At 37.4% G+C, this 26,471-nt stretch overlaps 1 protein-coding gene across 3 annotated transcripts in view; it reads right to left on the bottom strand.

Moving 5' to 3' along the window:
- Wapl (WAPL cohesin release factor) overlaps positions 1-26,471 on the bottom strand; it is a 72,740-nt gene that overhangs the window by 21,616 nt on the left and 24,653 nt on the right. For 2 of the 3 annotated variants that reach the window (XM_052190190.1, XM_052190191.1), the window contains exons 5-9: positions 6,181-6,276; positions 4,937-5,089; positions 4,529-4,665; positions 3,806-3,917; positions 293-520 (exon numbers count right to left, since the gene is read on the bottom strand). In XM_052190190.1, the coding sequence (XP_052046150.1) occupies positions 293-520; positions 3,806-3,917; positions 4,529-4,665; positions 4,937-5,089; positions 6,181-6,276 (726 nt within the window). The remainder of the gene's footprint in view (positions 1-292; positions 521-3,805; positions 3,918-4,528; positions 4,666-4,936; positions 5,090-6,180; positions 6,277-26,471) is intronic. The other variant, XM_052190192.1, reaches the window with a different exon arrangement.

The raw sequence follows: 26,471 nt of genomic DNA, 5'->3' as shown, positions 1-26,471 counted from the left end.
CTGCCTCCAGGCTCCTACCCTGATTTTCCTTAGTGATGGACTGTTACCTGGAAGTGTAAGTTGAAATAAATCCTTTCGTCCCCAAGTTCCTTTAGTCATGGTGGTTCATCACAGCAATAGTTACACTAACTAGAACAGGAAATGATTTTCTGAGCTAAACCTTAATAGGAAACTGTCAACGAAGGCCATAAACAAGGCCATTAAAGGTTAAATCGTTTGTCAAAACCCACAAAGCCACTGTAACCAATCAGACTTTCTAAATGTAATCTTCATTTGTTATAGAACAACCCACCGTTATATTTTCTAGATCAAGATGCTTATTGTGCACAGTTTCACAGAGTCTTCGGATTTTTTCTTTGATCTTGTTCATGTCTTTTTCATTCAGTAGCTTAGCTGAAGAAGCATCTTGTTCCAGCTCCAAAAGCCGAATCATGAGGTCTAGGCTGGCCCTATCCAGATCCATGTTCAGACGATCTCTACTCAATATGTACATGAGAGCAGCTGTACAGAGGGACAGATTCTTCAACAGACCCCAAAAGAGAAATATTCATGAAAGCAATTACTAACAACTTCAGAAACAAGGACATTACTGACATTTATAAGCTAAAATGTCTAAAATTTCTATTGCTAGTTTTGATGGAGACCCCAATAATGCTTGATTCACTGCTCTTTCAAAATATTCTAGGGAAACATTTGATAAATAAAACCCTGATTAAAAGCTGTTTTTCCTCTCTATCATCCTTCACTAATGAATGTTCAACTAGAATATAAATTTAACTATTCATTTCTTTGAACAGTTTTGCTAAATAAGGTGCTTATACAACATTTTTGTGAATTATGTAGTACATAAATATTTCTTTTTGCAATATACCTTTAATGTTCTTTGTAGCATAAAGTTATGTCAAGTTTTGTTTTGAAAAACATAAATGTTTATACTTTGTATCAAAACACAATTTTCCCTCTAAAAAGTATAGACAACTGAGCTTGCCATCAGAATACAGGGAACGGAAATAAATTTAACTAGAGGGTTGAAGAGATGACTCAGCAGTTAAGAGTGGCCATTAGATGATCTTCCAGGGGAGCCCAGTTCTATTCCAAGCATGCACATGGTGGCTCACTCACATCTATCTCTAACTCTATTCCTAGGGGATCCAACACCATCTTCTGGCCCCTGCAAGCACCAGGCACACACCAAATACAGACACACAGCAAGCAAAACACTCATAAACTAATTAACTTTTAAAAGGAAACAAACATACTCATATTCTTTTGTTTTGGTTTTCCAGACAGGGTCTCATTATATAGCTCTGGCTATCCTGTCCACTCTGTAGACCAGGTTATCCTCAAACTCACAGAAGTCAACCTATCCCTGCCTCCTCAGTGCTGGAATTAAAGGCATACACCACTACACCTGATGCAACAACATTTTTTAAAGACATGGTCTCACAATGTGGTTCTGATCAGCCTGGAACTTGCGACCAAACTAGCCTAGAGATCTATTTACTTATGTGCCATCAGGCCTGACACACCTTTGTTAGGTGTGTGGTGTAAGTTCTTGAGACAAAGTTTCACTATGTAGCACTGGAACTCACTGTGCAAACCAGGTAGGTCAAAGTAGCCTTGAGGTTATGCCTGCCTCTGCCTCCCAGGTTCTGGGATTAAAGACATGTGCCAGGCTTGTTTCATTTTTTTGACAGGATCTCATATAACACATGCTGGCCCTGAACTCATTATGTAGTTGAGGCTAACCATGAAGTTTTGGTACTCCTGCCTCTGCATTCCTAAATGCTAGAATTACAGGCCTGAATAATACCTGGTTTATATCATACTGGGGGGTCAGACACAGGGCTTCATGTTTATTATACAAGCACATATACTAACTGAGCTATATTCGTAGTCCCTAGTAACTGTTTAATAAAACATTAACAAAATTGTTATAGATTGTCTTAGATTAATGTTAACACAATCAGTCTTTGGTAGACAAATACCTTAAGAATGTATTCTATATCAAAAAATTCAAGCAATTCTTATTCAAGAAATAAGGATTATATTTGTTTTTAATATATATAAACCTTTTCTTTGATATTATTTCCTAAATAATATGAGAACTACTATATTTAAATTCTACTAGATATTCTAGGTAATCCAGAAATTAAATTGTAAGAGAGAATCTGTATAGGAATTAAAGTGAGTGACCCTTCCTCTGTTCCCAGGTTGTACTAGACACATAATAATGAGGTCAAAAAGGCACAAGAAATGTGTTGCTTGCTTCATTGTCCAGTTAGGTACAGGCTTAAGACAAAGTCGCCTTGGAATCTGTAAATATTTAGTCATATTGTCCTAGAACCAGTCTCCTACTGATATCAAGGGATGGCTGTGTACATTTCGGATATGCCAATGTTTGAGGTTGTTTGTATTTATTATGTTCAACAATATAGTGTATATAATTAATCACTTGATTGTGGCTCTAAATTGTTCAAAGTACAAATTCTCTAAATATTGTTATTTTGACGTTATCTTAAAACTAAGGTGTGTGTGTGACTGTATATACGTAAAGTGTGTGTATACACCATATAGGTATAATTGCTCAAGAAGACCAGAAGTTTGGAGCTAGAGTCACAGATGATTATGAGTTATGGGCAAAAACCAAATCAGAACTTTTATTGTGGAATCATCTTTTCAGTCCCCTTGATTAAATGTTTATAAAGCATTTTTTTGGAAATTAGAATATCAAAGAGAAGACTAAGAAAAAGTTATGTCTTAAGCCTATACCTAACTGCTCAATGAAACAAACAACACATTTCTTGTGCCTTTTTGGCCTCATTATTATGTGTCTAGTACAACCTGGGAACAGAGGAAGGGACGCTCACTTTAATTTCATTACTTTTAGTTTTAGAAGCATTGGTATTAGATTAATTTGGGCCACTCAATTTGTATTTAGAAAGTAATTTCCTTTCATATAAGGCCACCTCAATATATCACTGTCAGGTTTGGAAATGAGTATTTTTTCCAACTTATGATGACATTAAGAGTTAACTTTGAGCCAGGCGGTGGTGGCGCATGCCTGTAATCCCAGCACTCTGGGAGGGAGGCCAGCCTGGTCTACCGAGTGAGTTCGAGGCCAGCCTGGTCTATACAGAGAAACCCTGTCTTGAAAAAACCAAATCCAAAAACAGAGTTAACTTTGGTTGATTAATCTTTACCATTTATTTCTTTTTACAATGCAGCTATTTGGCAGAACCAAAAATGAACTAGATATTTTGAAGCTATATTTCTTTAAAAACTATTTATTTATATTTATTTAATGTATATGAGTGCTCTATCTGCATGTACACCTGCATACCAGCAGAGAGCATCAGATCCCATTATAGATGGTTGTGAGCCACCATGTGGTTGCTGGGAATTGAATTCAGTACCTCTGAAAGAGCAGACAGTGCTCTTAACCACTGAGCCATCTCTCTAGCCCCATGGCTATATTTCAAAGCCCTGTGCTATGCCATCACTATCAAATAATATTTTAAAACTTCTGAATGTAAGAAATCATTTTATAATATAAAATATTCAGTATAATATGCTAACTGACAAATGAATAGTATTTTAATATAAACAAACTTTTCTTAAGGAAAATGTCTTGAAAAAATGTGATATATAAAGGAAAAAATATATTGCTATCATTTCTACTTATCAAACTCAACTGTTAATTCATTTATATGACTATCTTATGAAGCTATTTTCTGATAGAAACAAAAACTGTAATTTTTTTTTAATACTACTTCTCAAACCTCGGAAACTTAAAAATACCTACCTGATGGTGCTGGGAATCATCCAAAGTTTTAAAGACCATTGCAACCATCCCATGTGCCCTCAGATGCATCCGAAAACTGGGCATGGCACATTTAGTAGCCAAGCTGATAACACTAAAAGGAAACAGACTAATGTTAAGGCAGCTAAAAACTGTGAGGACATTAGTTGTAGTTTGCATAATTCCAAACAAGAAGTGGAAGGTTTAAAATACTGACAACACAAAATATAAAAACCACAGACAAACCAAATTTTAAAACATGTACCAAGGCTTAGAGTATGAATGGGCATACTACATTTATAAAAATGAATACCATGGTTTCTGTGGTGTATTCTTCCAACACTAGTTCTAATTCCCTTTCACATTCATAGTACTGCTACTATTTTAAAACTAGAAGTAGTTATATTTGATTGGATACATTTCAACTGACTATAGATAATACAACCACTCAACATATACAATCCATCACCTCACTCGGTGGCTGAAATTCCGAGATTTTAAAAAAAAAGACAGCTCAGATTATTTAATATACTATTTAATCTTTTAGCATCTGAAACTGAAAAGCCTATACCATACAAAAGAAGAAACATTTTAGCATATCACTAATTACAACATCAAAATGTTTTAAGTGTCTAGCTTTATTAACAAATCTAAAAAACCCATCTAGATGAAAAGCTTAATGACACAGCATGCTCAACATTATAAAATGTACACTTATGAGCTTACCTAAGGCAACGTGTGTTTAGAGGCTGAGTACTCTTTAAGCCACTTAACAAGTATTCAATGTCATCAGTGAACTCTTGATTTTCACCAAATTCCACCACATCATTGAAGTGCTTCACGTGCTGAACAACAGTATATAACTGCCAAGAAAAAAAATAAGCCCACCTCTTTGTAACTTTGAACTAACATATTTCAATCTATAGACTCACTATATTTAATAAAACACCTATAAAATCATTCATTAGATGGCAACAAAAATGTTTTTAAATCACTAGTATTGGACAAGTAGGATAAGGTACGTTTGTGGTTCAAACTGTGGCTAACAATGTAGTGATACTTGTTTAAAGCAAAAGGCTAATTGTTATACACAGAAATCTATCCACGTGCAGTGAAAGGTATATGGCTGCTTACTTCTTTGTCTTCTTTTCTGCATTTCAGTGCAGTAACTATTTCTTGGTAGGGCTGAGTAGGTATTGTCACAGTTTTTATCACTTTGAGTGGTGGTGCAGGAGCCTTAAAAACTCCATCATCTTTTTGATTTGGTTCCTTTGAAGACAGCCTCACCTATTAATAAAGGTATTAAATTAGTTGTTCTAGGCAAATATATTTTAAAAGGTAACATCTTGTCTATGTGACAAATTTAGCTTTTAAAAAGTAAATGAAAAAATTTTAAAGGGGAAGAAGGAGGCTGCTGACAAGTCCTAAGAGATAATTTAAATTTCATGCACTACTAAGACTTAAATTTTGATTTATATACAAAAGAACCACTTGAGAAATACTTCCAACTTTTTAAAAACTTCACATTTCATATCATTTCTTTGCTTCCAGGACTATTAACAGAATAAAGAACCACAATTGCATGCATATAAGTAGCAATGATAAACAGACACAGCTTCAGAAAAACTACAACAAAGAAATCACAGAATAGGAAAGAACAAAAATAATAAGTTGTAAAAATAACAAAGCATGTTTCAGAATCACAAATAATTATTAGTATATATGATGGTGACTTCATAATCAATTTAAGAAAAAACATTATATTGTGTTTATTATAGAGTTCTATTATTAGAGCTGAAGATAAGTATTAGTCTATGCACAAGGTCCTGGGTTCAGCCACTAACACAAATTCGATCCCTAGTTGCCTGGATTGTAGGTAGCATACCTAGCAAGAATATTTTGCAACAGATTTGCTCTGGAATGTATTAACTGAATGTAATTTTAGCTCTATGAAAATCAAATTAAAGAATATAAGTTACTTTAAGATATACAAAGACAGACAGCTGGACAGAGGTGAAGAACACCTTTAATCCCAGCACTTAGAAGGAAGGCTTTTTAAGTCAAGGCCAGCCTGGTCTACAAAATGAGTTCCAGAACAGCTTAAGATACACTGTCTCAAAAAAAAACAACAGGAGAGAGAGAGAGACAGAGACAGAGACAGAGAGACAGAGAGAGAATAAATATTCAGGCAAAACACTCTTGCACATAAAATAAAGAAGATAAGGTCTTAGTATGAAACCTAGATTGGCCTTGAGCTCCTACAAAGTTTTAATTTTTAAAGCTTTCAATTATAACCTTGTAAGAATAAAAATTAAGATAGTAACTATCTACATTAATTTCAAATTTATTTTAAGAGAAAGAGAAAGAAATTTACTTACTGTGACACTCTGAGGTTTTGCTACTGGTGGCCCAGGCAATTCTTCTGAGTCTGGATGGTTCCAATGCCTGGCATTATATACAGCTTTTGTAGGTGACTAGTGAAATGAGAGAAAAAAAATCAACTGTTTCCATCTCACTTTGCATCCCTTACAAAAAGGTCTCATATATAGAATAACTGAAATGCATAAACATACATGCTTAATCAAAAACAGTGCTATTACCATGCCTACGCTGGCCATAATCACTTTGGTATTTAGCACAGCTGGTAACTGCTCTTCTGTGCAGGCAATTAACCAGAAGAAAACAGCACTTGAAATTGCTAACACACACACACACACACACACACACACACACACACACACACACACATATTATATACAGCAGTTCTCTTGGAGGAACATAAAAACAGAGTTAGTTTATGTTTCATCTACACTATATACATTACCCAGAAAACCTAATAAGGTCACTGTATGAATTCATAAATTATTTGGACATAATAACGAAATCATCACTTAATGCAAATCTACTTCCTAAAAGTAATAGTAACAGAAATTAAGGCATCTTGAACTACTTTTTTTTGTATAGAGTACTTTCTTGGGGATGAAGAAATATCTCAGCAGGGCGGAGGCGGCGCACACCTTTAATCCCAGCACTCTGGGAGGCAGAGGCAGGCAGATTTCTGAGTTGGAGGCCAGCCTGGTCTACAGAGTGAGTTCCAGGCAGCCAGGGTTACACAGAGAAACCCTGTCTCAAAAAAAAAAAAAAAAAACCAAATCGAAGAAAGAAAGAAGAGAGAGAGAGAGAGAGAGAGAGAGAGAGAGAGAGAGAGAGAGAGAGAGAGAGAAAGAAAGAAAGAAAGAAAGAAAGAAAGAAAGAAAGATCTATCTCACTGAATACAAGTTCTAGCAGTACCAGCCTGACAACTGGAGTTAAATCTAACAACTTAACCCACAAAGAAAGCTGCATCACCAACTATGCATCTGGAGTCCTAGTATTTCTACAGAAGAACTGCCCAGGGCTGGAGAGATATCTCAGTGGTTAAGAGCACTGACTGCTCTTCCAGAGGTCTTGAGTTCAATTCCCAGCAACCACACGGTGCCTCACAACCACCTGCAATGGATCTGATGCCCTCTCTTTTCGTGTGTCTGAAGACAGCAACAATGAACTCATAAAAAGTAAATAAATAATTCTTAATTTAAAAAAAAGAAAAGAAAAACAACTGCCCACAAGTTTGTAATAAGCTAACCTAGAGTAAGTGGCATAGCAGTAACAAGAACAAGAGACCCCTGACCTCCACATACGCCCTTCATACGTGCCTATATTTCCACACACATTCTTTCTCCCTCTCCCTTCCACCACCCCTCCCCTCACACACACACACATGCAATAAGTAAATGAGGCTTTTTTTTTTTTAAGTAAATGTTTTAAAATCCTATATACACTGGATGTGGTGGTACACACTTTTAATCCCACTCAGGAGGCAGAGACAGGTGGATCTCTGCATTTGAAGCCAGCCCAGTCTACTAAGCAAGTTCCATACAATCAGGGATACACACAGAAACTATCTGGAAAAAACAAAAACAAAACCAAAGGGGGGGGGGAGGGAGGGAGGGAGGGAGGGAGGGAGGGAGGGAAGGAAGGAAGGAAGGAAGGAAGGAAGGAAGGAAGGAAGGAAGGAAGGAAGGAAGGAAGGAAGGAAGGAAGGAAGGAAGGAAGGAAGGAAGGAAGGAAGGAAGGAAGGAAAGAAAAAAGAAAAGGAAGAATGTAGAGAATTTAATATACTTAATTCAGAATATTAATACCAAAATTATGTCATTCTTGCTTCATAATTTGCTAACAAGAGGGATCAGGCAGTTTATGGCAGGCAGAAAAAAGTTCCATACTCAGATCTGAGTGAAACCACTGGAACCAATTGTACAACATTGAAAATTATTCAAATATTATAAAAGTAGAGATGAACTACCCTTATAAGACACAATAGTTCAGTGTATAACATTTATGAATTCCATAACAAAATTATATAAAAAATTCATATTGAATGTTCATAGATTATAAACTGTCTTGAATTTTTAATAAAGGCTATTATACTAGTAAACCAATTTACTTAAAAAGTCTCTCAGTTTTAACATTCTGAATTTCAGAACCAGAATAGTAAAACCTGCAAATATAAATGCATAGGCCTACGTGTGTGTGTGTGTGTGTGTGTGTGTGTGTGTGTGTGTGTGTGTGTAACCTCTATTTTCAAAAGGAAGAATGACAAGACAGAAGAGTAATACCATTTTTATTCTTCAAGGGTGATACTAAGGGCTAGAGAGATGGCTCAGCAGTTAAGAGCAGTCTCTTCTGAAGGTCATGAGTTCAAATCTCAGCAACCTCATGATGGCTCACAACCATCAATAATGAGATCTGATTCTTCTTCTGGGGTGTCTGAGGACAGCTACAGTGTACTCACATATAATAAATAAATCTTTAAAAAAAATTAAAAGAAAAAGATATGATACTAAATGTTCTCATTCTAATCCTCAAGTCTCTAACCTGACTAATGATTCTGTTTATGATGCCAATCTTCCTATTTTTTATGCTACACATGCAAAAGAGAGTATTTGCACAAAAACCTACTTTAAGAATGGCCAAGTACTCCTGTTCCCATTACTCTTATAAACTAGATTTATATTAATTAATGATTCATTCTTATACCTAAATAATTTATGAAGTCATACAACGACTTGATCAGGATTTCTGGGTCACATGTACACACCGTAGATTTAACATAAATTCTAAAAGCTAACTCTCTATTAATGTTTATCTCAGAAAAACACTATACATGTTTTGTCCCTGTTCATTATTAAATCCTTTATTCAAGCAACCTCTAATACCTCAAGTACACTCAGAGCCCAGGCCACAATTCCATGCTTTTGATGTAAATCTGTGTCCTGGGTTGAAGTGTGGCTGGTAGTGCACCTGCCTAGCATGCGCAAAGTCCCTGATTTCATCCCTAGAATTATAATATAGTCAAAGACAGAGAAAGGTATTTCAAAGTGCAAAAATTCTACTGATTTTTTTTAAATGAGTTGGTGTTTGTCTTTCTTACAGATATGTGTGAACCATATGTATGAATTACAGAAAGTTTTGAGTTGCCACATAGGTGTCGGGAATTGAACCTGGGCCCTCTGAAGAACAGTTGGTGTTAACGGCTAAGCCATCTCCCTAGTCCCCCATTCTATTTCTTTTAAAAACACACTAACTCTAGGTAAGAGTTAGTCCCCCATTCTAATCTTGGGTTGAGAAAAAGGCTAAATCTCCTTAGAACAAAACAACAGGGAAAAACAAGATTCTTAACTAACCCTGTAAGATCAGGCAAAACACTAATTACTATTTTAAGTACTAAATATTACTAATTATGTAGTAATATTTATATACCTTAGTATATAGCTATTTTAATGCTGGGCTACCTAATATGAGTCCATCACCTTCAAGTCAAAAGGGGAATCCATCATACAGGGACTCAGTCCAACAAAGGGAATGCTGGCATTGAAATGTTTTATAATAAGAATCAGGAGGACTTTTTTTTTTTTTTAGTTAGCAGCAAGGAGTTCAGGGTTAGTCTCACCTACATAGATATATAGCACATTAACTTTTCTTTATTCTTTCTTAGACAATTTCTGCTTCTGTTTGCTCTCCAATCTAAAGAATACTTAGAACAAGGAATGGATAGCTCACATGAATATGCTAACATCTAAAGAGTTGAAACCACGTAAGCATATTTCAGAACCTTACAACATCCTGTGTTCATTCTTATTTACTTCTCCAAGAATATATGCAACAACAAAAATTTTACATGCAGAAATTTACTACAGTTAAAAAAAATAAGCTGGGCGGTGGTGGCGCATGCCTGTAGTCCCAGCATTCTGGGAGGCAGAGACAGGCGGATTTCTGAGTTTGAAGCCAGCCTGGTCTACAGAGTGAATTCCAAGACAGCCAGGGCTACACAGACACAGAGAAACCCTGTCTCAAAAAAAAAAAAAAAAAAAAAAAAAAAAGCCCATGATCAACCTATGTGGATCAATTATACATGAGTGACAGTGTCAATGAAAACAAAAATACAAGGTTTTTATATGAGGACAATCTCAAGAGTGATTTAGCAGACCAATTAACTGAATTACAATTATAAGAAAGTAGAGTTCTGAAAAGTGCGGAGGAGCTGCCTGCACAGGTAGAACCACCCCCACCACTCAGAGGATCACACCCTGAACCTCTGGCAGAAGTCATCTGGTTTCTGACTCTAGCTTAGGACCACCCTCTGCCACGGTGCACCATATCCAAGTGATGCACGAACAGAGGTAGCTAACCACTCAGGAGTGCAGAGAGGCTAGACAGCACAGGTAGGACCACTCCTGCTGCTCAGAGGAAACAGCCAGAAACCCAGAGGAGCAGCCTGGAACAGGAGTCTTCAAATTTCCACCTGCACCCAGAGTTGATCGGGCCACAGAACTACATACCCAAATACAATCACAAGAGAGCAGGTCTCACAGGAACACCTACATACCAGTGTACACAGAGAGAACAGGTCACCCAGGAGCAAAGATACAGAGGCTTCTATGACAGATAAGCCACATTCAGAGACAGCAACACCAGCTAACACCAAAGATAACCAGATGGCAAAAGGCAAGTTGAAGAACATTACCAACAAAAACCAAGGCAACATGGCACCATCTGAACCAAGTTTTCCCACAACAGAAAGTACTGGATACCCGAAGGCACCAGAAAAGCAAGATTTGGATTTAAAATCACATCTCATGAGGCTGATAGAGGATTTCAAGGACATAAATAACTCCTTTAAAGAAGTAAACAATAGAACATTAGTCAACAGGTAGAAGCCCTTAAAAAGGAAACACAAAAATACTTGAAGAAATACAGGAGAACATGGGTCAACAGCCAGAAGCCCTTAAAGAGGAAACACAAAAATCCCTTAACGAATTACAGAAAAACACAAACAAACTAGTGAAGGAACTGAACAAAACCATCCAGGATCTGAAAACAGAAGTAGAAACAACTAAGAAATCACAAAGGGAGACAACCCTGAAGATAGAAAACCTTGGGAAGAAATCAAGAGTCATAGATGCAAACATCAACAACAGAATACAAGAGATAGAAGAAAGAAGTTCAGGTGCTGAAGATACCATAGAAAGCATTGACTCAACAGTCAAAGAAAATGCAAAATGATTGTAACCCAAAACATCCAGGAAATCTAGGACACAATGAGAAGACCAAACCGAAGGATTATAGGTATAGAAGAGAGCGAAGATTTACAACTTAAAAGGCCAGTAAATATCTTTAACAAAATTATAGAAGAAAACTTCCCTAACCTGAAGAGAGATGCCCATGAACATACAAGCCTACAGAACTCCAACAGACTAGACCAGAACAGAAATACCTCCCGTCACATAATAATCATAACACCAACTGCACTAAACAAGGAAAGAATATTAAAAAACAGTAAGAGAAAAGAAAAGGCCAAGTAACATATAAAGGAAGACCTATCAGATTTACCAGACTTCTTATCAGAGACCATGAAAGCAAAAATATCCTGGGCAGATCTCATACAGACACTAAGAGAGCACAAATGCCAGCCCAGACTACTATACCCAGCAAAACTCTCAATCAACATAGATGGAGAAACCAAGATATTCCATGAGAAAGCCAAATTTACAAAATATCTTTCCACAAATCTAGCCCTGCAAAGGATAATGGATGGAAAACACCAATATAAGGAGGGCAACTACACCCTAGAAAAAGCAAGAAAGTAATCTTCTTTCAACAAACCCAAAGATAAATACTCAAACATAAAAATAACATCAAAAATAACAGGAAGCAACAATCACTATTCCTTAGTATATCTCTTAACATCAATGGACTCAATTCCCCAATAAAAAAAAAGACTAACAAACTGGATATGTAAACAGGACCCAGCATATTGCTGCATACAGGAAACACACCTCAGTGTCAAACAATTTTCCAAGCAAGTGGTCCCAGGAAACAAGCTGGAGTAGCCATTCTAATCAGATAAAATTGACGTTCAAGCAAAAGTCATCAAAAAAGACATGGAAGGACGCTTCATATTCATCAAAGAAAAAAATCTACCAAGAACTCTGAGTTCTGAACATCTATGCTCCAAATGCAAGGGCACCCTCATTTGTAAAAGAAACGTTAATAAAGCTCAAAGCACACATTGTACCTCACACAATAATTGTGGGTGACTTCAACACCCTACTCTCCTCAATGGACCAATCAGGGAAACACAAACTAAACAGAGACACAGTGAAGCTAATTGGAGTTTTGGACCAAATGGATTTAACAGATATATATAGAACATTTCATCCTAAATCAAAAGAATATACCTTCTTCTCAGCACCTCATGGTACTTCTCCAAAATCGACCATATATACAGACCTCAATAGATGTAAGAAGATGAAACTAACCCCATGTCTTCTATCAGATCACTATGGAGTAAAGGTGGTCTTCAATAGCACTGAAAACAACAGGAGCCCACATACACATGGAAGCTGAACAATGCTCTACTCAATGATACCTTGGTCAAGGAAGAAATAAGGAAATAAATCAAAGACTTTTTAGGACTTAATAAAAATGAAGGCACACCATACCCTAACTTATGGGACACAATGAAATAGTACTAAGAGGAAAACTCACAGCTCTGAGCACCTCCAAAAAGAAACTGGAGAGAGCTTACACTAGCAGCTTAACAGCACATCTGAAAGCTCTAGAACAGAAAGAAGCTAATACACCCAAGAGGAATAGAAGGCAGGAAATCATCAAACTCAGGGCTGAAATCAACCAAGTAGAAACAAAAAGAACCATACAAAGAATCAACAAAACCAGGAGCTGATTCTTTGAGAGAATCAACAAGATAGATAAACCCTTAGCCAGATTAACCAGAGGGCACAGATACAGTATCCAAAATAAGAAAATCAGAAATGAAAAGGGAGATATAACAACAGAAACTGAGGAAATTAAAAACAAAACAAAAAAAAAACAAAAAACAAAAAACAAAACAAAAAAAAAAACATCAGATCCTAGTATAAACAGATTTTACCAAAGTTAAATCAGGACCAGATAGACCATCTAAGCAGTCTCATAACCCCTAAAGAAATATAATCAATCACTGAAAGTCTCCCAACCAAAAAAAAGCACAGGACCAGATGGTTTTAGTGCAAAATTCTTCAAAGAAGACCTAACACAATACTCTCAAACTATTCCACAAAATAGAAACAGAAGGAACTCTACCCAACCCATTCTATGAAGTCACAATTCACTGATACCAAAACCACACAAAGATCCAACAAAGAAAGAGAATTTCAGACTAATTTTCCTTATGAATATCGATGCAAAAATACTCAATAAAATTCTTGCCAACCGAATATAAGAACACATCAAAAAACGATCATTCACCACAATATTGCAAGTAGGCTTCATCCCAGCGATGCAGGGATGAATCAATATATGGAAATCCATCAATGTAATCCACTACATAAACAAATTCAAAGAAAAAAACCACATGATCATTTCATTAGATGCTGAAAAAAGCATTTAACAAAATCCAGCATCCAGTTTTGGAAAGATCAGGAATTCAAGGCCCATACTGAAACATAGTAAAAGCAATATACAGCAAACCAGTAGCCAAAATCAAACTAAATGGAAACTTGAAGCAATTCCACTAAAATCAGGGAACTAGACAAGGCTGCTCTCTCTCTCTATATCTATTCAATATGGTACTTAAAGTTCTAACTAGAGCAATTAGACAACAAAAGGAGGTCAAAGGGATACAAATTGGAAAGAAAAAAGTCAAATTATCACTATTTGCAGATATGATAGTATACCTAAACGACCCAAAAAACTCCACCAGAGAACTCCTACAGCTGATAAACAACTTAAGCAAAGTGACTGGATATAAAATTAAATCAAACAAATCAGCAGCCTTCCTATACTCAAAGGATAAACAGGCTGAAAAAGAAATTAGAGAAACGGCACCCTTCACAATAGTAACAAACAATATAAAGTATCTTGGTGTGACTCTAACCAAACAAGTGAAATATTCAAGTATCTGAAAAAAAAAAATTGAAGAATTTCCAGAAGATGGAAAGATCTCCCTTGTTGGTGGATTGGAAGGATTAATAAAGTAAAAATGGCCATCATGTCAAAAGCAATCTACAGATTCATCAAAATTCCAACTCAATTATTCATAGACTTAGAGCAATTCTTAAATTCATCTAGAATAACAAAAGACCCAGGATAGTGAAAAGTATTCTCAGCAGTAAAAGAACTTATGGGGGAATCAGTATCCCAGACCTCAAGCAATACTACAGAGCAACAGTGTTAAAAACTGCATGGTATTGGTACAGTCACAGGCAGGTAGATCAATGGAATAGATTTGAAGACCCAGAAATGAACCCACACACCTATGGTTACTTGATCTTTGACAAAGGAGCTAAAACCATCCAGTGTGGGAGTTGGGGGAGGGGAGAGATAGACTTTTCAATGGTGCTGGATCAACTGGCTGCTAGCATGCAGAAGAATGTAAATCGATCCATTCTAATCTCCTTGTACAAAGGAGATAAAAAGTATCTTGGTGTGACTCTAACCAAAGTCCATTTGGATCAAGGACCTCCACATAAAACCAGCCACACTGAAACTAATAGAAAAGAAACTGGGGAAGAGTCTTGAACACTTGGGCACAGGGGTAATTTTCCTGAACCAATAGCTTATGTTCTAAGATCAAGAATTGACAAATGGGACCTCACAAAATTACAAAGTTTCTGTAAGGCAAAGAACACTGTCAATAGGACAAAGCTGCAACCAACAATTTGGGAAAAAATCTACACCAACCCTATATCCAACAGAGGGCTAATATCCAATATATACAAAGAAGTCAAGAAGTTAGACTCCAGAGAACCAAATAACCCTATTAAAAAATGGGATACAGAGCTAAACAAAGAATTTTCACCTGAGGAATACCGAATGGCTGAGAAGCACCTACAGAAATGTTCAACATCCTTAGTCATCAGGGAAATGCAAATCAAAACCCTGAGATTTCACCTCACAGCAGTCAGAATGGCTGAGATCAAAAACTCGGGAAAACAGGTACTGGTGAGGATGTGGAGAAAGAGGAACACTCCTCCACTGCTGGTGGGATTGCAAGCTGGTACAACCACTCTGGAAATCAGTCTGGCGATTCCTTAGAAAACTAGGCATAATACTACCAGAGGACCCTGGTATACCACTCCTGGGCATATACCCAGAGAATTCTCCAGCATGTAATAAGGACATATGCTCCACTATGTTCATAGCAGCCCCATTTATAATAGACAGAGGCTGGAAAGAACCAAGATGTCCCTCAATGGAGGAATGGATACAGAAAATGTGATATATTTACACAATGGAATACTACGCAGCTATTAAAAACATGCTTTCATGAAGTTCTTATACAAATTGATGCATCTGAAGATATCCTGAGTGAGGTAACCCAATCACAAAAGAACATTCATGGTATGAACTCACTGATAAGTGGTTAGCCCAGAAACATGGAATACCCAAGACACATTTCACATATCAAATGTTGCTCAAGAAGGAAGAATAAAGTATGGATACTCTGGTCCTTCTTTGAAAGGGTAACAAAATATCCACAGAAGGAGATAAAGTGTGGAGCAGAGTCTGGGACTAACCCACCTAGGGATCCATCCCCATATACAGTTATAAAACCCAGACACTATTATCGATGCCCACAAGTGCTTGCTGACCAGAGCTGGATATAGCTGTCACCTGGGAGGCTCTGCTAGTGCATGAGAAATACAGAGAGGGACCCTCTCTGCCAGCCATTGAACTTTGCACAGGGTCCCCAATGGGGGAGGCTAGAGAAAGGAACCAAGGAGCTGAAGGGGTTTGCAGCACCATAGGAGGAACAACAATATGAGCCCCCCAACACTCCCAGAGCTCCCAGGGACAAAATCATCAACCAAAGAGTACACATGGAGCTACCCATGGCTCCAGACATATATGCAGCATTGGATGGCCTTTGTAGACACCAAAGGGTCCTTGGTCCTGGAAAGGCTCGATGCCACAGTGTAGAGGAATGACAGGACTGGGAAGCGGTAGAGGGTTGATTGGGGAACAGGGGGAGGGGAGATGGTTTATGGGATTTTTTGGGGGGGGACCAGGAAGAGGGGCAACATTTGAAATGTAAATAAAGAATATATCTAATAAAAATGAAAGAAAAAAGAAAGTGGAGTTCTGATGGCTCAGCAGTTAATAAAACTGGCTGTTCTTCCAGAGGATTCAATTCCTAACACACATGGCAGTTCACAACTGCTTGCAATTCTAGTTCCAAGGAATCTAACAGACACATATTCACGCAAAATACCAATCCTACATAAAAATAAATGTTTTTGTTTTCCTTAAGTAAAGTTCCTTCCTGAATAGTAAAGAACATTTTGCTCTTTTCCACTGAGTAGGCCTCTAAAAGTATGTGTGCTGGGTGAGGGAGAGGATTCCCACCCTTTTTTAGTATGATTTTGTTTTTTAACAAGACCAACTCGAGGGGCGGTGGTGGCGCACGCCTTTAATCCCAGCACTTGGGAGGCAGAGGCAGGAGGATTTCTGAGTTCCAGGCCAGCCTGGTCTACAGAGTGAGTACCAGGACAGGCAGGGGTATACAGAGAACCCCTGTCTTGAAAAAACCAAATCCAAACAAACAAACAACAACAAAAAAAACAAGACCAACTCAAGACTATAATGACAGAAACAATAAACAATAAGCTGGCTATATTTCAGCCAGTCTTGTCTACAAGGATTTCATGAACAAAGTAATGTAACGCTGTCAGCATAAGTCCATCTGAATGATGCTCAAAGAGCTGCAATACACAGTGTGTGTCTAGGTATACAGTTCCTTCATATCAACAGAAATAAGAGAAAAAGGGTAGAAGGGAAAAAAAGAAGCCAACAATGTGGAGGATATCTACATAAACAAAAATTATGGAGTCAAAGAAAAATATGTTACCCACTTAAATTTACATTAGGATCTATTTTAAAGCAGCTATATCAAAGCTCAAGGTAACAATGTTTTTTTTTTTTTTTTTTTTTTTTTTTTTGTTTTTTTTTTTTTTTTTTTTTTTGGTTTTTTGAGACAGGGTTTCTCTGTGTAGTCCTGGCTGTCCTGGAACTCACTCTGTAGACCAGGCTGGCCTCGAACTCAGAAATCCACCTGCCTCTGCCTCCCAAGTGCTGGGATTACAGGCGTGTGCCACCACGCCCGGCTAAGACAACAATTTTAAATAACATTCCCTTGAGGTTAGCATCATGCTGAACATAGAAATTATTTAATAACACTGGGTGTGGAAAAACTACATAACCGTAATATTAAAGGGGGGCGCTGGAGAGATGGCTCCTGGGCAAAGATACACTGGCTGCTCTTCTTGAAGACCCAACGTTTGATTACTAGCACTCATATAGCAGCTCACAGCAGGTCTGCAACTCTAGTTCCAGGAGATCCAAGCTCTCTTCTGGCCTCAACAGCAGCCAGATACATATACAGTGCACAAACACTCATACACATAAAGTGTGTACATTTTTAAAACATGATTTTAAAGGAAGTAATTTACAGAATATAAACAATCAGCATGTGAGAGAAAGAGACTAAAGTGAAAGCACAATGTACAGACCCGTGCTTACATTCTTACATGCTTAGTATTGTGAAGATCTTTATGTGCCAATAGTATGTGAATTTTTCAAGAGGTGTTATTACTAAGCAGAATAAGCAAAGCACAAAAACTACTGTGTAACCCAAGTATGGTGGCACCCACTCTCCAATTCCAGCACTCAACACCAAGGCAGGCTTCAGGGCAACCAAGGTTACCTAGGTAAGACCCCATCTCAAAAATAAAACAAACAAACAAAAAAACCCTATAAAAGAATGTATGGAAGCACTCAGGAGATTGAGGCAGTAGAATTTTGAGATTAAACAGTACTTCCAGGTCAGCCTGGGAAACAGTGAGTGAGAGACCCTTTCTTACACAATTCAAACAGCCAGGCAGTAGTGGCTAATCCCTTTAATCCCAGCACTTGGAAGACAGAGGCAGAAAGAGCTCTGTAAGTCTGAGGCCAGGCGGTCAACAGGAAAAGCAAAAATTACCCGACAAAATCCTGTCTCAAAATAAAAAATAGTAAATTTTACGTTTTTGTAAGAAAGTTAGAAAAAAGCATCTGTTTATTTTCTTTTATAAAAAAGGAAAACAAAGGGCTGGAGAGATGGCTCAGCAGTTAAGAACACTGACTACTCTTTCAAGGTCCTGAGTTCAAATTCCAGCCACATGGTGGCTCACAACCATCCATAATGAGATCTGACACCCTCTTCTGGGGTGTCTGAAGACAGCTACAGTGTTCTTACGTATGATAATAAATCTTTAAAAAAAAAAACAAAAAAAAACAGGAAAACAAAAAATAAAGCTGTCCCCCCCCCCCCCCAAGTGGTGGGAAATTAGGTGGAACAGGTCTCAAATGAAGTGACCTTTAACTCATTTACCTTTTTAAATAGTTTTCTATTTGTTTGTTTTTTCAAGGCAGGGTTTCTCTGTGTAGCCCTGGCTGTCCTGGAACTCACTCTGTAGACCAGGCTGGCCTCGAACTCAGAAATCTGCCTGCCTCTGCCTCCCAAGTGCTGGGATTACAGACATGCACCACCACACCCGGCTTCTAGTTTTTACTTCAGGAAAAATGTTAATGTTGTTCATATCATTCACAAGGATGAAAACAGAGGGGGAAAATTAAAATTTAAAGCAAAGCAGAACCAAGAAACCTACTTATATTTCAAATAAATCAAGGGCAGACCAACTGATCAAAAGGCAGGCAGACAACTAATCCCAAATAATCTGTGAACAGTTTGACATTACACCCTTGATCTTAGTGCTGACACAGAAAGTGTATGTCTGTAAACAAATTCTGAATAACTTGAGAATATGTGCAGTGTGTGTGCTCTGTATGCATGTTTATAGAGGCCACAAATCAATGTCAGGTATTCTCTATTGCTCCATCTTACAAGACAGGGTCTTTTACTGATCCTGGAGCTTTACTGCAGTGAAATAAGCAACTGACTAGACTGGCTGACCACTGAATTCCTGGGATGTACCCAAATCCTAATTCCACAGTGCTAGGGTGTTATAGGCACTACCATATATGCCCCTCTCATCCCAGATGATGGGGATCTGAAGTCTAATTCTTATAGCTGACCAGAAAGTACTTACCGGTTCAGCCATCTCACCCTCAAATCCTGAATATCTTAATAATGGCTTTATTGCAGTGAAATAAGCAAATACATTTTTAGAAATATTACAAGTCTGAGTAAATGTCATGCTAATGCTCACTGTCGACAAAAAGGATGAAAAAATTGTGGGGATGGGTTGGTACTGAAGATATCTTCTCTATGATCTCAAGACATGTGCATGTATTTGAATCTACATGAGTATGTATTTTATGTGTATGTGATTATATACATGCACGTTCCCTATCTCTGTTAAAGGGGTCAAAATCAATGAAAGCATGCCTAGTGCATAAAACCTAGTCCCTGGGGACATCTCCAACCCAGGAATGGGCCTTAGCAGGAGTATAAGACGAACCCATGCTATTCAGAAAGTGAGGAATTTCTGTAGAATGAGAGTCAAGTCATAAAGACCAAACACCCAGTACTTGCATGCCTGTTACCTGAGAGACCAGAAGGCTGCCATGGAATGGGAGTTACAGGTGCCTGGAGCTTCCATGTGGTTACTGAAAATCAAATCTAGGTCCTCTAAAAGAGCAGCCAGTACTCTCATTTGCTGAGCCATCACTCCAGGTCCTATTTTTAATTTTAAAAGCACCTGAATTGGAGCTGGGGAGATACTTCAGCAGTTAAGAGCACTGGATGCTCTTTCAGAGGACTTGTATTCCATTCCCAGCACACACGAGGGCTCGCAGCTCTCTATAACTCCAGTTCCAGAGGATCTAGCCTCTGTGGGCACCAGGCATGAACAAAATGCCTTTTACATGCATGCAAGCAAAACAACACTGAACTAATGAAAACTGAAAGTAGTAATACTTTAGTAGTATTTTATATAAGAAAATGAAGAAAAGGATTATAAAGAAAAAATACTTTAACCTTCACTTTAACCTTCCTAAGTATTTTTACCTTATCACTTGCACAGATCAGTAATTCAGAATACCTAGTTTAATATTCAAATATTATTTCTATAAGAGAAAGATAATGCAGCCGGGTGGTGGTGGCACACACCTTTCATCCCAGCACTTGGGAGGGAGAGGCAGGCAGATTTCTGAGTTCAAGGCCAGCCTGGTCTACAAATTGAGTTCCAGAACAGCAAGAACTACCAGGGCTACACAGAGAAACCCTTTCTCAAAAAACTAAAAGAGAAAGATAATGCTAAAACTATATAAAATTCCAGCTTGGACAAACATTTTAATGAGCTTTAAAAGACTTTTTTTTTTAAATATTTCTTCTGGGATGCCTGATCAGCTAGCACACAGAGCATCCATCATACATTAACTAAAGACAAAGGAAGACAGCCAACTAAACTAGAAGCTATCTGACAACTCTTAAAACTCCTGTGGATCATCACTGTAGCAACTATAAACAGCCAGCCATGCCTCTGAACTTTATTTTTGTCTGTTAGTTTTTTGGATTTGGTTTTTTCGAGACAGGGTTTTTCTGTGCAGCCCTGGCTGTCCTGGAACTCACTCTGTAGACCAGGCTGGCCTCGAACTCAGAAATCCGCCTGCCTCTGCCTCCCAGAGTGCTGGGATTACAGGTGTGTGCTGCCGCCACCACCCGGCGCCTCTGAACTTTTATACTCCTCAAACACTCCTCATCATCATGCCAGTGCCGGTCTTCCTTTTATTCAGGCTTCATGTGCGTTAACATCCCAGGTGTCTAGTTTTTAAAAATTACCACCACCTAGATATCTGAATCCAAAAGTGGGAAATAAATCCTCAAATACAAAACACAAAAATAGGTAAATTCTCAAATAAAAAAGCAACACTCACTAAATACACTGGATGAAAATAAGCTGTTCTGGGAGAATGAATTCTAACTGCTAAAACAAGTACTGTGTGGAAGAACATTTGTTCTTTGGTGAAATGTGGGAGTACCTGTCCTTTAAAGTTCTTCAGTTACGAGATTCTGTTTTTAAATTAACAACCTATATAAATTAATTTCAGAAAACAAAAAAGAATTTATAAAGCTATACAACTTTAAAATTGCAAGCTCATACAATTCCAATTTTATGCTAGAAATTAATGTGTACTCTTGAAGTAAATTTTAATCCAAATGCCTAGAAACTTACTATCAATTGTCATATTGAATGACAGAAGGAAGAAAAAACACTTAAGTCCAAAATGTTCCTTAGAAAGTCAGACAAAAGATAGGGACAGATGGACCTAGTTTTAAACTACAGAGAAACACTGAAAAGTAGTGGTAGAAATATTTGAAAATTGAAACCATAACTGATATTATATTAGTTTCTTCAAAGACCCAGAAGCAGTCTTAAATGCAAAACAAGGTAGCAAACATTCCAAGAAAAATGCAACCTTCCAAGCACTGAAGGTATTTTTGGCTGATTTTTTATAAAAAAACATTGCCTTAGCAACAGACAGGGGTAAGGAGGAGTTGAGTGTAAAGTGAGCAGAGCAAGCAGTTCTCTCTAAATCAGCACAGGCATGACAGCTGCAAAAAGGGGGAAGCAGAGAAATGGTAGCCAGAAATCAGAAACAGAATCATTACACCAGAATTTCCAAATGATCAATTCTTAAAACTTAACCAAGGTTACTTAAATTCAGTTATGTTCAAGTTCAATTCCTAAAATCCCTTTGTTTTCGTAACTAGCAAATAACTTTTTTAAGTCTTTGGTTTTGTTTTTTTAAAAAACATGTATATTGACTGTCTTGCATTCACGTATTTATATGCACCACATGGATAACTGGAGCCTGCAGAGGTCAAAGAGGGTGTCAGAGCTCTAGAATTAATGAACTTAGAACCCATGCAGATGCTGAGAATCAAACCTGGGTCCTTTAAAAGAACAAGAACGCTTTTAACCACTGAGCCAATTCTCAAGCCCAGCAAATGACTTTTTAAAGCAATTGTTTAAACTATTTTTTAACCAATTTTCTTCATGCTGCTCATTTTTCTGTAGCATATAACCTTCCAGGCAGCCCCCAATCCTATTATTAACAACTCCTGCCTATATTCCTGGTAAGGTTAAAAACTGTACTGACGACATGTTTAATAAAGGTAATGTGGGGCTGGAGAAGATGGGTCAGCAGCTGAAAGCACTTCAAAAGGACCTAGTTTGATTCCTAGTAACCACATGGTGGTTCAGAGCCATCTTTAACTCTAATTCCAGGAAATCTGACAAACTCTTCTAACCTCTTTAGGCAATTAGGCATACAAGTGGGTGGGTGTATATACATACAGGCAGGTAAAACACTCATATACATAAAATAAACATTTTAAAACGTTAAAGAAAATAGAAAAAAGGAAACTCTGGGCTAGACTGTCTATATCACTAAAGCAAGAAGGTGACCTATGTGACCAAGAAATTTATTGACAAATATTACTAGGACTAACTCAATGATGGAACATACTGAAGATAATAACAACCAGATTTTTTACTGTAGTTTAAGAGAAATAAAATACAAAAGCATGAAGGGCAAAATAAACCTGGTGGTGGACCAAAAGGAAAAGTGCCAGTGTGAACGCTAGACTCTATAAAATGAAGTATAAAATCACATGTAAAGCCACAGCATGACAGAATGGAGATGTAGAGAAGTAGAGAAGGGATAGTCTGGCATGAGGAAGGCCCTAATAACAAGGCATTATTTAAGTCCTTAGTTTTTAACAATAAAACAACTCTAAAAAAGTCTATGTATTTTTTTTAAACGTTTCACAGTTCTGTGTACTTAAACAGGGTCTTGAAGCAATGAGAACACAGTATCTTCTCTAGTGTTCATACCAAAACCATGGCAACTAAAGTGAATCAGAGGAAGCACTACACAAATGTAAGCTGAGGCCACTCTACAAGTGCTGCGAGCATTTCCTGCATCCACTCACACCCACTTCTCTCCTAGGGTATCTGGAAAATAATGTACATAAAAGTTCCTTGGAGAATTTAGTTTTCTGGAAATCCTAATTACTCATATGAAAGTAGGGAGCATCTAAGTCTCTTCAGGGAATAAAACTACTATTACAAGACCATTTTACTCACATTATATATTTAAAGTGCGTGCAATCCCACATGTAGCTTTTAAGTTTAAACAAGTTAGCAGTCATTTCCTTAATTTTCCTGACGTTTCCTGACACTATAATATCGTGTCCATCAACACAGCAAATAGGTCTGCTGCCAACTTGTTTTCTATGACCTGATTTACTTTGGGCCAGATAAATTATTTCAAAATCAGGTCAAGTACATGCATACTATTTCCATTTTAAGCTCTGAGTAGCAAAACAAAATCTCTCCAGGTTAAGTTTAAAACTAAATCTGAAAACTGAACACAGGGCTGTAGGTATAGTTTAGTGGTAGAGTACTTGCCTACGATGTATAAGGCATTGGGTTAGATCACTAATACTGCAAAAACAAACACTACCAAAAAATTGAGTACAAATAAGCATACATGGTGAACTCAACTAACTGAAATATTGAAGCAATATAGGCAAAGACCATAAAATTAACAAGGAACTGTTTTGTTTTGAGATAGGGTTTCACTTACATGGGCCTAACTGGCCTTGAGCTCATAGAGATCCGTATTCCTCTGCTGGAATTAAAGGCCTCTGCCACCTTGCCAGGCTTTTAAAAAAATTTCAGGCAGGGTCTCTGCTCTGTATACCAGTCTTGCTTCAAACTCATACCAAGTCTCCTGTCTCAGCTCAAGTGCTAGTTATTATAGGTGTGACACCTTGCCTACTTTCTGACCAGTCACCCTTAGTAAGATACAATTTAAGGGTCAAAAGAACTGCAAACATAGATAGCTTAAATCTCACTCACTATTTATTGTTCCCAGTAACAATCAGTAGTCCATTACAATGTGGTTATTATGTGTGCACAGACTACAACAGTAAACCAAATACAAAAAGGTCACATCAGTGCTCACAAAATGGCTCAGCAAGTAAAAGCACTTGCTATACACACCTGATAAAGAAACATTAACAATTATAAACAAAGAAGCTCTGGGGGAAAAAATTTAACATAAATCTAACCCAGGAAATAGGTTTATTAATAAACAGCTAAGTCAATAGTGGAGAGCAAGTTAAATAATATCAAGGAAGTAATTGGATAATATCTACATGTGGAACAGTCCTAAAGTATCAAAACTATCACAGCTTCCTAATAAAAATAAGTGAAAGGGAATTCTTTGTAAATAAGAATCTATTTAAGCCGGGCAGTGGTGGTGCACGCCTTTAGTCAGAGCACTTGGGAGGCAGAGGCAGGCAGATTTCAGAGTTCAAGGTCAACCTGGTCTACAGAGTGAGTTTTAGGACAGCAAGTGCTACACAGAGAATCCCTGTCTCGAAAATTCAAAAAAAAAAAGAAAAAAAAAAAAAAGAATCTATTTAAACAAGGTGTATATAAAAACAAACCATACCAAACTACAAGAGTTTTACTTAAAAGGGGTGAAGAAGGAAACTAAGGACTTTAGATGAAAACTATATGATCAGGCATTAAGAATTATGTTTTACAGCATTTATTTTCTTATAGGTTTTAATCTTATCACTAAACAGGAGATTTTTTTTTTTCCTTAAGAAATACTTAGGGGGCTGGAGAGTTAGCTCATCAGTTAAGAGCACTGACTGCTCTTCCAGAGGTTCTGAGTTCAATTCCCAGCAACCACATGGTGGCTCACAACCATCTGTAATGGGATCTGATGCCCTCTTCTGGTGTCTCTGAAGACAGTGTACTCTAAATCATCCAGCACTGAGAGGCAGAGGATCTCTGAATTCTAGGCTAGCCTGATTTCCAGAGAACTGATATCTTGATTTCCAGGACAGGCAGAGCTACACAAAGAAACCCGCCTTGCAAAAATAAAAAACAAAACAGAAGGAAAAAAGAAAAATGTTTATGCTAACAATGAAATTATTTTCAAATACTACAATATATACATGATACTACATATAATAAACATGCTATACAGAAAGAAAGAACACTGTGCAAACCATGATAGCAAAATGCTAGCTAAAAATAAATACAAGCCGAGAGAGAAGGGGTTTCACATTTCTTTTTTGATCTGAAAATTTTCACAATAAAAATTTTGGAAACAACCGGGCGGTGGTGGCGCACACCTGAAGTCACAGTACTCTGGCAGAGGCAGGTGGATTTCTCAGTTCGAGGCCAGCCCGGTCTACAGAGTAAGTTCCAGGACAGCCAGGGCTATACAGAGAAACCCCGTCTCGGAAAAAAACCAAATCCAAAAAAAAAAAACAAAAAAAAAACCAAACAAAAAAAAAAAAAACCAAAAATTGGGGGAACAGAATACTACTATCACAATTATCAGGTCTCAAAGTGTAGGCCATAGACACTAGAGATAGATCAAACTCAGGAGACTACAAAATCAAAACTATTTTCATAATTACAGTTATTTGCCTTTCTCAGTGTTGAAATTCCTATGGATGGTGCTGAAGCCAGTTTGGTGGTGTCTTGGCAAGAAGAAACTGTAAAACCTACAAATTATACCTCTTCTCATCACTGCCATAAACCATATCCATCAGCGTCATATAAAGCCTAAGAATTATTATCAATTTTATTAAATCTCAATGTTCTATGTGACAAATGTGCATAAAATATTTGTGTATAAAACAACTTTGAGCTGTATATCTATGTCAGAAAAATGATTCTTCAAAAAATGGGCAGTGGTGGCACATGCCTTTAATCCCAGCACTTGGGAGGTAGAGGCAAGCGGATTTCTGAGTTCGAGGCCAGCCTGGTTTACAGAATGAGTCCCATGACAGGCAGGGCTATACAGAGAAACCCTGTCTCGAAAAAACCAAATCCAAAAAAACAAAAAAACAAAAAAACAAAAAAAAAAAAACAAAAAAGAAAAAAAAAAAGAAAAAGGAAACTACAACTGTTAGTTGACATAGATACTCCTGGCTAGTCTCAAACTCTGCATCCCCAGAGCTGGAATTAAATGCATGAACATGGGCCATCACACCAAGCCTCCAAGTGCATTTTTTTTAAAGCCTGTCTTTACA

This window comes from Apodemus sylvaticus, chromosome 8 (assembly GCF_947179515.1).
Source record: "Apodemus sylvaticus chromosome 8, mApoSyl1.1, whole genome shotgun sequence".
Classification (NCBI taxonomy): Eukaryota; Metazoa; Chordata; class Mammalia; order Rodentia; family Muridae; genus Apodemus; species Apodemus sylvaticus.
Note: the sequence above shows the minus strand (reverse complement) of the source record. Positions and strands in the feature narration are given on the sequence as shown.